Source organism: Pyrus communis, chromosome 9 (genome assembly GCF_963583255.1).
Source record: "Pyrus communis chromosome 9, drPyrComm1.1, whole genome shotgun sequence".
NCBI lineage: Eukaryota > Viridiplantae > Streptophyta > Magnoliopsida > Rosales > Rosaceae > Pyrus > Pyrus communis.
The window spans coordinates 11,488,872-11,499,868 of NC_084811.1; the positions used below are offsets into that span (position 1 = coordinate 11,488,872).

The 10,997-nt window shown below is 35.7% G+C and overlaps 1 protein-coding gene and 1 long non-coding RNA gene across 2 annotated transcripts; one reads left to right on the forward strand and one right to left on the reverse strand.

The window, feature by feature from the left end:
* The first annotated feature begins 1,928 nt into the window (after positions 1–1,928).
* Positions 1,929–4,451, forward strand: LOC137746181 (uncharacterized). The gene is made up of 3 exons (XR_011069780.1): positions 1,929–2,319; positions 2,808–2,951; positions 3,481–4,451. It is a non-coding gene; the product is annotated as an uncharacterized lncRNA (long non-coding RNA).
* A 2,366-nt stretch (positions 4,452–6,817) lies between these two features.
* LOC137746043 (carbonic anhydrase Nec1-like) lies at positions 6,818–10,600 on the reverse strand. Its single transcript, XM_068486093.1, has 7 exons — positions 10,412–10,600; positions 10,084–10,301; positions 9,736–9,842; positions 9,541–9,655; positions 7,402–7,569; positions 7,236–7,289; positions 6,818–7,131 (listed from the first exon to the last, which is right to left on the reverse strand). Exons 1-7 carry the CDS (start codon positions 10,509–10,511, stop codon positions 7,039–7,041), a joined length of 855 nt encoding a protein of 284 aa, XP_068342194.1. The 5' UTR covers positions 10,512–10,600; the 3' UTR covers positions 6,818–7,038.
* Between the last annotated feature and the right edge of the window lie 397 nt (positions 10,601–10,997).

Genomic DNA, 10,997 nt, shown 5'->3' on the forward strand with positions numbered 1-10,997 from the left:
TTGGGATGGTGAACTTTTCATGCCTCATCGGCCCACTAATACGTAAGTTTGATGACCTTTATTATTATTATTACTTTGTTATAAGGTCCCACATCTTTGACGACAGGGAAGATTATCATGCTAGAGGTTCTGGATTTAGATTCCAAATGTATTTGTCTTGCCTTGTGTTAGCTTTGGTCTTCAAGTCGCTCCGTAGTAGTCCATTGGTTATAATGTTGACCTCTTGTATTTGAAGGAGTTTCTTTGTCTTTCCTTCACAAAAAGAGGGAGGGATTTGAGATTTAATGTGGCTTATAATATTGGAATTGATGATTTATTTTGGGCTTTTTAGTCAAAATGGTTCTTGAGATTTTCATAACACATAACTTTGGTCGCTGAGATTTAAAATCAATAGAAGTGGTCTCTGAGATTGTCTATCATCCATTATTTTGGTTATTTCATTAAAAAAAACTCTGTTAAGTGGTCCTTGAGCTTTTTAATGAAAGGATCAAAATGATGGATGATGGACAATCTCAGGGACCAAAGTTATGTGTTATGCAAATCTTAGGGACCAAAGTTATGTGTTATACCCTTAACTTAACGCAGTTTTTTTAAAGAAATGACCAAAATAATGGATGGTGGACAATCTCAGAGACCACTTCTATTGATTTTAAATCTCAGGGACCAAATTTATATGTTATGCAAATATCAGGGACAATTTTGACTAAAAAGCCTTTATTTTGTGATAAAATGCTTGTTTGTTGCATAGTAGTTGGTTTTGCAGGATGTTTTATAGAAAGAAGGCTCAAGTTCAAAAGGATAAGTATTTTGAACCAAGCCGTTATGCAATGGCTCAACACCTTTCCACCTTTAAATCTTCATTAGGGTAAAGGTTTTGTCAAGGTAAGCCAAAGGGGGAGATTAAATTATAGGTTTATTAGCGTTATCTTACTTGACTAAAAAACCTCAAATGAAGTACTTGCGAACTTCCATCCATCTGTGATGTTTCTACTACTATCTATGAAGATAATGACACTTGTATTGAAATGTTACATCAAAGGAGACAATACCAAGCATATTGCACTGAAGTTCTTCTCCTTAACAAAAGCATCAAAAGATTAAAGTCAAGCAGATATGATGCTAAGACAACGTTGCTGAGATCTTCACCCAAGTTCCTGCCGAAGCCTATTTTCTAGAAACTTGTCCAAGGTATCAATTTGCGTATGTTATCTAATTTGCAACGTCGTTTCTAATTCTTAAAGGGAGTTATGTCGAACGCAGAGGGACTATCCCGAAATATACTCAATTTACCTTAATATACCTTTTTCCTTCAATCATGAACATTTTTCCCATTACATTTTTGTTACCTGACAATGTTTTAATGAGGCAAACACTTGTGTACGTTTTCAATAGTCTCACTGCATCTTGAAGATGTCAAGTATCCTCATATTGCATGTTCTCATGTTTTCTCCTTCAACCATAGTTTTGTCCCATTGGGTTTCACGCATAAAGGTTTTGGTGTAGCATTTTCTTTATGCATTCCCCATAGACCTATGCGTTCTTTCTCGTGAGCCTGACGAGACAATTTTATCAACTGCTTTCACATTTATTTGAAGATATGATGCAACTATTTCTTGAGTTTTACACACTCAAGGGAGAGTGTTGTGAATAGCATTTACTTATGAATATGATTGTGTAAATTAGAAGTAGGATTAAGTAAGGTTCATTGGACAATACCCATGTACTTATCGTATTCTTTGTAGGCGTAAGTCATAGGGTGGGCAGAGGAAAAATCGGCACAACAGATTTGAACTCTCCTAAACCTTAATTAGGTTGGTATAAATGAAGACATTACGCAGTGAAAAAGCACACATTAAAAATTCTATGATCCCCCTTTCTCTCTCTTTGCGGCACTGGCCATCAACCCCCTTCTCTCTAAATTTTTTTCTACACCAAATGATCATACTAATATGCCATTCTAAATTATATTATATATACTAACACCAAGTTTTGGGTTTCCGCAGCTTAGGAACAGTGTTTCCGATTTTTCCCCGCTTAGTTTCTGTTATTCTAGGTTTGCTTCGGTTTGCCTTGTAAAATGTAGCATGATTCTTTGACACGTGGGATCGCATTCTCTTGACCTCTTGACCAATTCTCAGAGAGGTCCTATTTCTTTGGGTTGGTCTGGCTACCTTCGACGACTCCTACTCCCCTTTTTCCGTCCTCACCTCATCTGTCGAAACCTCTTTGATTGCCTCTCCAACTCCACCTCCCCCTTCGCGAATTCCCCCCCTCTCGACCTCGCCCCTCTCCTTCGCCGCAGCCGCATCAAAGTATTAGGTAAATACAGAAGGGCACTTGAAACCGAAAACCAAAACCGAAGCATGGACCAAGCGAATAGCACCGAACGATTTGGTTTTGAAATAATCAAATGGTTTGGTTCCAGTTCGGTTTTACTCCAAAACTGCATCGAACCGAACCAAAATAAATTTTGGTTTTGATTTCAGTTTTACCCTAAAACCGTACCGAACAAACTGCTCCCACCTCTTTAGATAATTGTAGAATTTTATTACATAAATACTACGATCTGTGCCGGCCCCTTTTTCTTCATGAATCATTCGTGTCTGGTGATGTTGGGTTCATCTCCAGCTGGTGTTTCCCTTTGTGTGTGTGTGTTTTTTTTTTTTTTTTTTAATGTTCCAAGTCTTCTTCTGATTCTCTCCTTTGACCCCTTTAATCTTCTTTTTCGATATTTGATAATTACCAGACGAAATTTTAGGTTAAATTTTGTTGGTTTTTTTATTTAACTTGATATCTGATTTTTGTAGAAAATGCAAGGAGAGGAAGAAAGTACTTATTCAGGTTCACGAGTGAACACTCTGCAATTAAATGGAGAAATTGTTGGGTCTAAATAAGAAGAAAAAAGAGAGAGCAGTACCAACCTACTAATAGCAGCACGAAATTGGCTTTGGGTAAGTTTCCCCTCTCTTCTATGTATGATCTCTTTGAGAAATGATTTTGGTTGGTGGTTTTGGAAGAGATGATGTCAAATTCATATCTGAACTAAGAAAATAATATGCACGGATAATGAAGTGAAAATTTTCATGGTATTATCAACATGCATATTATAAATAAATTTTTATTTTAAATTTCTGGTTTTTTTTATGTGAATTCATGACTTGATAACAAATATCTTTGGCAGCAGCAAATTATTGTTGAACATAGTATGCATGTTATAACTTAAGGAAATGAATAACCCACAAGCACGATGATCTATGCACTTTCACTTGGTAAAAAAAATTTAACACTCTTGCAAGGCAGGCAGCAGCAAGTTGTTGCACATAGTATGAATAGCATATCCAATACAGCTAAAGGTATGTAACACTATGCATAACCTATAAGTAACACAGGATACGTTAAATGACTCGATAACCTAGAAGAAATCAACGAAATGTTAGATGACTGAAACGCAGTACATATTGACATTATGTACCTGTACAGTTTAGGAGTATCTGAAGTGTTGGAACCTAAACTCTCTCTGGAGTCAAGGATCGAAGGCAGCAAGGAGTTTCCCAAGCATGGTTGCTGTCTGCATCGAAGAAGAAAGAAGAAGAAATAATATGCACGGATAATGAAGTGAAACTAGTATTTAAACTGTTTTATGTGTGAAAGGGGCCTTTAAATCTTAGCATTGTCATTGTGCTTGCTTCATTTTGTTGTCTTATTCGTATATATATACATACTACAGTACAAAATAGATCTATATAAACTGTTTGATGTATGGAAGAGGCCTTTAAATCTTAGCGTTGTCACTTGTCATCGTGCCTGCTTCAGTTTGTTGTCATTTCATATATACATAATGCAGTACAAAATAGATCTATATATAAACCTTTTGATTAAGCTACTCCAAAGTAAGTAATTTTTTAATACGACCACCATAAAGTTAGATTTTATATTAGAATGGATGAAAACCGGTTTGTATTATAGAAACCCAAGTAGGAAAACCTTTAGAGAAGAGTAGAGACAGGGCAGCGGACAAGAAACCCCAAAAGCCAAATAATGTAGACCTTTCTCCTTCCACATCCGTCGTCCACCACAACCTGTGGCAGAGCCATAGCCAACCCCATCCCTAACCATATCCTACGGTCCATGCCTGTTGTGTGCATGGTAGGAAGAGAGGGAACCGCCCGGTAGAATCACAGTCGTCGTCTCCCCATCATCGCCTTCTTCCCCAACTTCATTTCTCTACGCTTTCCTCCTTGCAGCCGCCATGGCCAGTGACTAACCCCATCAATTCTTTATCCATGTCATGGCCAATGATTTTCCATACACATTTTTTTATGCTTGTGAATTCGGTGTTTAATAATGAATGTGGTGATTGTTAAAATTTCAAAATTCTCTCCCATTAGCTCTTAGAAAAGCCATGGCAGCCAAGAGGAAGTGGAAGGGATGAGAGAGGAAAACATTTTGGGTTTATTATTGGGTAATATTAGAAAGACCAAATTTCTAAATTTATAAATTTCGTAAGCCAAATGATGTGGATAATTATTTAAGTGTTGATTAACATGCTTATTTTCTATTTGTGACACATCATTTGGTTTGGAAATTTGGTTTAAAAATTTTGTATCCTAGCATTATCCTTTATTATTTTATTTTCCTTGACCAAATTTATTAAGGGTAATAGGGGGAAGACAGAGTTTGTGTTTTCAGAATAAATAATTATGAGTGCTACTATACCCACCCCAATGTCATATCATCCCACCCCACTTTTTTTTAATTTTTTAAGGACTAATATATCCTCTCATAAAATGACATATAAGGACAATAAAAAAGGAAGCGCCATTCCCTCGTCCCTAGAAATTTAGCACACTATTTGGATTGCCATTTTATCGTCTCCTCCGAGCTCTCTCAGTCTTTTCCAAAACTCCAACCCCCAGAATGGACAACACAATTAAGCATGCTATTGTGATCAAGGTTATGAGAGAGACTAGATCTCGTGGATAGGTGACACAAGTGAGGGTCATGTCTTTGTTATTTTGTGTTGGTGAATGGTGATTGTGTTACCTTGTGTTGGTGAATGGCGCGGAGAAAGAGGAAGGGGACGAGGCATTTGAAGGGAAGGCAATTATTGCGAATTGAGATGCCACTGCCGCTACCAAACCCGCTAGCCAGGCATAGGCAAAGATTGCAAATTGCAATGGAAGTGCAGAGTATGTGTATGATTGTATCAAGTGACTGACGAGCTTGGCATTTTCCTTTCTATTTTGTTTCAAAATTGTTAAACAAAAGCCCCATGTTGATTAGAAGTATATTGTAATATGTCAAAGGATGTGATAATTGTAATCTTGTGTATTCAATATAGATGGGAGCTCAGTATCCCAGTAGGACTTTTGTAACTCAAACTAATTATTTATACCGATGAATGCAGCAATGAAAGCCAATGCTTTCATCATATTTGGAAATATTATTTAAAGAATTGAAACTAGTATGGAAAACATGTTACAGGAGAAGGAGATCAAGCATTGATATGATAGGATTTGGGCTTTAATTAAGCAGCCAGTAATGATCGGAATAGGAGGCCAACGAGCAGGGTGTTGGGGGTAAAGGTGCTTTGGGAACAATGGTGGGTGGGAAAATAGTATGGGTTTCTCTTTATTTTTTACGGTGGATGGGAATATAAGGTGAGTGGAAAGATAAGACATTAGGGTGGGTATATCAGCACTCTCAATTATTTAACTTAATGTGTAAGTGGAACCATGTATCAAATAATGAGTGGGAAAGGCAAATGGGAAAAGGCAAGTGGAAAAAGTAGCTAGCATTCCTCTTGTTCGTATGCATTGGAGTAGGATTCTCTCCCCTCTTTTTTTCACTCCCCTTCCCTCTCCTCCTATTTGAACGCCCACGGTTAAGCCACGTCAACATCTTATATTAATTTTTTATAGAAAGAGAAAGACAAAATAGAGAATATGAGAGGAGGGGATGGAAGGGAATGGAAAGAGGAGGGGAGAGAATCCTAGTCCGTATGCACTTGGTTTGCTTGGTAGGGGTATAGGTTTACTTGAAATACTATTCATTTTCATTAGTGTTTTTCCCCTTCCAGCTATCAATTTGTTGTTTAGCGATGTAAATTTGTGAGTACAATGCGCAAAAAAAACTAGGCTTAGCAATAGACAACAGGTGATACAAGAAAGCTATAGTTTTCCTACTTCAAGTAGTACACATATGCCTGATATAGTTCAACAGACACTAACAATGAGAGGGTTGAAGGGATGTGCAAATAGATGGGAACAATATAATTGATTTTAATTAAACAAAATGAAAAATGTAACCTTGCTGAATTATACTCTTGGTTGATTTGATGAAGCTCGGAATAAATATAAATTAATTGACGAATTTAGTTCTTTATATTGAGTACTTACAGACTTCAAGTCCTAATACACAGCAAGCACGGGAAAACTCTTGGACAAAACAAAAAAGAAGAGGCAGTGCTTCAACATCATGATGGCCAAGAGAAGAATGCTCATTCGCAAACTAGCAAGACCAAATATGACCAAGAAAAGTCTTTGTGAACATTGAGTAGATGAGTAGTGCCAACTTTCTGATAACTATAGACATATGTATATAAATCTAGCTCCGAACAATGAGCAGTTGAACACTGCCAATCTTTTGACAACTATGAACTTATGTACATAAATCTAACTTTCGTGGCATCTCTATTTTTTGAAAGTTGAACACTGCAAACCTTTTGATAACTATTAACTTTTGCTTGTATGACTATAATATGGATAAATGATTACATCCAAGTATATATAGACAGTTGTATGGCGTAACTATAACATGGATAAATGATCACATTATGTATTATATATATATATATATATAGGCAGTACGGCTTACCTATAACACGGATAAATGATCGTATTTAATTATTCAGAAGCTACATTTTTAAAAAATGTTTTATTCTTGCAGATCAGATATAGACCAAGACGTCAATATCATGTGAGTTAATTCTATATTTGAATTCGCTATTTTCAGTTACGTATGAACTCTCTGATATCGTCAATTGTGTTTGTTCTTGGCATTTTTGCCATAGAAAGAGTATATCTTTCGCAGATTGAGTGGTTGCACTGGCCTTGCGTTCATCTCTGCGTACTGCAAATAGTTTATGAACATCATTAAATAATTGATGTGCGTGTATGTGCTTCGAGTCTTCAAATAAGAAGTACAAAGGATAGAAGATATGTCTTGGTACGTACATCATACACAGCCACTCGAAGAAGATCTATTTGTTCTTTTGAAACTGTCCCTAACTGCGCATACAGAAGCAATTGAAATGTAGGTAATTAAGGAGCAGAAATCAAACAGACTAACAAAAATTAAAAGAAAGGCACTAATACACATAGTTGAAGGGCTTGGGTGTACCTGTTTGCTGATGATCCAAATAACGCCTTCAGTACAGGGAGGAATGGTGAGCGAGCCGATATATTTGTAGTAGTTGTTGCCATTCAGTTGGACTATTTCAGCAGGATCAATCACCCCAATGCTCCTCTCTGTCTTTTTGTCAGTCATGAATGCTACATCCCTCATCAACTGAAGTTCAGAATAGCAACATGTTAGAGATCAATTCTAATTATTAACGGTCCAACGGATATGGTAGTTGTATGGCATTTGATATGCAGGGTATTAGGGTGCATTATTTTGAATTAGCGATTACAAAAAATAGAATCAAACAAAGGCTTTTTAGTCAAAATGATCTCTGATATTTGCATGACTCATTACTTCAGTCCCTGAGATTTGAAATCAATAGAAGTGGTCCTTGAGTTTGACCTCCATCAATCATTTTGGTCATTCCTTGAAAAATTATGTTAAATAAGGACAAAATGATAAAAATACCCTCAATTTAATAAACAATGAGCCAAAATAATTTGACAAAAATTGAGGATCCTTATATAATGAAGAATTTTCAAGGAATAACCAAAATGATTGATGGTGAATAAACTCAGGGACCACTTCAATTGATTTCAAATCTCAAGAACCAAAGTGAGGAGTTATACAAATCTCAGGGACTGTTTTGACTAAAAAGCCTAAAACAAAATATGTTGGTGCGTATACATAAAGTGAACCAGAGTTTTCTGCGCGCAAAAATTATATTTGAGCAGAATATAACTTGGTTATTGTTTGATAACCTTTCGGTTTTATTTTTTGTGTTATGAATAGAGTGAAAATATGTCGAATAAATGAGAAATTAAAAAGGTAAAGGAAGGATGGTAGAAGAAATATGAAATGAACGTGTATCTTAAGTTGGGTTTCTTATATTTTCAAATAATCTCTTTCATTTTTAAGTATCTCCCTCCCATGCCTCTCTTCTATTGGATAATAATCAACAATCAATCACTATATATATATATATATATATATATATATATATATTGCAGGGGTAAAACAAAACATACATACAAAATTTAGATGCTAATATATAAATAAATTGCAACTATATATATTGACAGAATCCGAACAAACAAGACAGACATTTAAACAAACGAAATGAAGATCGAGGCTTGTATACCGCAATGTCATTGAAACAAAAAATCGCCCTACTCTATGCTTTTAGTTTTGTAGGTATCTGCTTCACTAGGATTCAACGATCTAAACTAAGATTTTAGCATCGTAAAACTTAATTTCTAACGAATTTCTTTGTGGTTCTCTCTATATGCTTGGTTTTGGTAAGAATCGTATGAAAGATGATTTCCTGTGTGTTTGAGTGATATGCTGATGCATGTACATATAGTAATCATATACATGTTTGCAACATGTTTGAAATGGGGAAGTGACTGTTCAACAGAAGGGATGTGTGACTTCATGTTTTCCTCAAACTTTTTTAGACGTTCTCAATTGAAAAATAAAAAGATTACTTAAGTCCGAAATTAATTTAATAAATTAACTATTGAATTTAATGCTAAAGCCCGAGCTTCAAGGCCCAATGTCCATCTTTTGATAATTAAATATATATTAATTTTATATATAATTAATCACACCCCATGTCCCAATCCCAAGATTCATGCCTAATTTTGCTTTCTATGGTTTATCTTTCCAATCACTTGGTAAGAGGGACAGAGTGTGAGAAATTTTTGATGGTAAGCAATGTGGAATAATGAGATATAATGAGATTTGTACTGAAACTCCAACATCTTCTCCATTCTTCACTTCTCTCATGTACTCTCTCTCTATTTTTAGCACAAAAAATGAAACTAAACTGTTTAAAAACTAAAAATTAATAGTTATCCAACGGGACATAATATAAGTCATGAGGGTTTATGTTAGGGAAAATGATAAACACACCATTTTTAGCCTCTCATACACCCCTATTTAATCATATTTGTTGTTTTAGTTTAATTTAGTATGATACCCAGAACTAAAGAGGAGTGTGTGAGAAACCAAAAGGGCGTGTGAAAATCATCTCCCTATTTGTTACTCAAAATAGGTAACTCGGATAAAAAAAACTTGGATGTGTTCATCACACCGTCACGTGGTATACATTGAGTAATTTAGAAAGCATTCTACCTTAGAAAGGAAGGCATTTGGGTGACCAATCTGGTAAAGGACACCAACAACAACAACATTGTTTTCCACTTTCGGATCCGGGCTTTGATAAACCATGTGGAGCTCCATGGCATACCTAACACAGGAAAATACATATTAAGAAACTCATATTACTTGTTTAAAATTTAACTTTAATTATGGGTGCACTATAGAGACCTCCTGCCATTGATGGAATGCTCGGAGGGTGAGTGCCAGTGACTTTGTTGGAGGTGATACTCAGTGCCATTGACCTCGATCGATCCTGAATAGCCTGCCCACTCAAGCTGCACCCACCAATACATCTTTTTTTATTGAGTTACACACTAGCCTAATTATTCTCCTAATTTTGTTGGACCTCTTACCCCAAGTAGCTCATTATTAAATCTGATAGAAAGTTTAACAAATTTATCCGCAAAGACTATGTGGGAATAAAATGTAGAAGACGACATTGATTAATTTTGAAACCAATTACCAAAATGATGACTCTTGAAAACGTCATGGACAATTTGTGAAGATAACCCTTACCTTAATATCATGGCCTCTATTCTTGAGAGTCGCGTTAGAACTCTTGTATGTCGTCTTTAGCCCCACCAAGCTTGGGATTGTTATAACCTTCAGACTTGATAAATCTATGGGAGATTGCAAGCGTCCATTTTTACATGCTGCCCACTCTCTCTTAATATCTCCCCAGAAAGCTGGCCCCTTCTTGCTCCCTTCAATATAATCAAAATTCCTCTCATCCTCTGCACTTATGTGTGTTCTCATATTAGTTTCCATAACCAAAAAAGAAAAAGAAAAAAAAAGGACAATAAAAAAGGAATAATAACATATATATATTTGCTTTCTACATTACCAACTTCTTGAGCTGTGACTGATGTGGAATGTGTGAATAAAAAAAGAATAAATAAAAGAAAACAAGAAATGGTGAAGATGGGTTTGCTTTGATTCTTCATTTTTCACACGTAAACGGTCCAGAAGGTGTGGTAAGTGATCATATATCAGATAAAACGCGCAATTCTTTGTGATACGCTGTTCTTACAAAGGATTTTTTTTATTGGTATATATAGACACATTGCAAGTTTTATGGATAGTATTGGCATGAGACGTCTCAGTCTCCTGATACGAATAAAGAATGCCCTATAAACTTACATGGATGATTCTTGTATTGGATGATTCACAGTATTGAATGATTCACAACATCAGATCGCACACAATCAGTTCAGTTTTCTACCAGAACAGCATTGAATTAATGATTCTTGTATTGCTGAATGAGGAAAAACCAGTATACTTGCATGGACATGATAAGTTGGGTAGAGTTTGGGATGATTTAGGTCTAAACCTCATCAAGCCACAAAGAGAAAAGAAAATGCATGTGGAAGATGTATATATGGTTGATTACACATGGAAAAGGAAAATTTTCACAAACTAACGACTCATTT

Bases quoted from the DNA above. Each gene is read 5' to 3' on its own strand.
- LOC137746043 (XM_068486093.1), bottom strand. From the start codon at position 10,511: ATGAAGAATCAAAGCAAACCCATCTTCACCATTTCTTGTTTTCTTTTA. The intron at 9,656-9,735 runs GTCTCTATAGTG...TTCCTGTGTTAG, and splicing joins CATTCCATCAATGGCAGGAG to GTATGCCATGGAGCTCCACA. The intron at 7,132-7,235 runs GTACGTACCAAG...AACTATTTGCAG, and splicing joins TTCGAGTGGCTGTGTATGAT to TACGCAGAGATGAACGCAAG.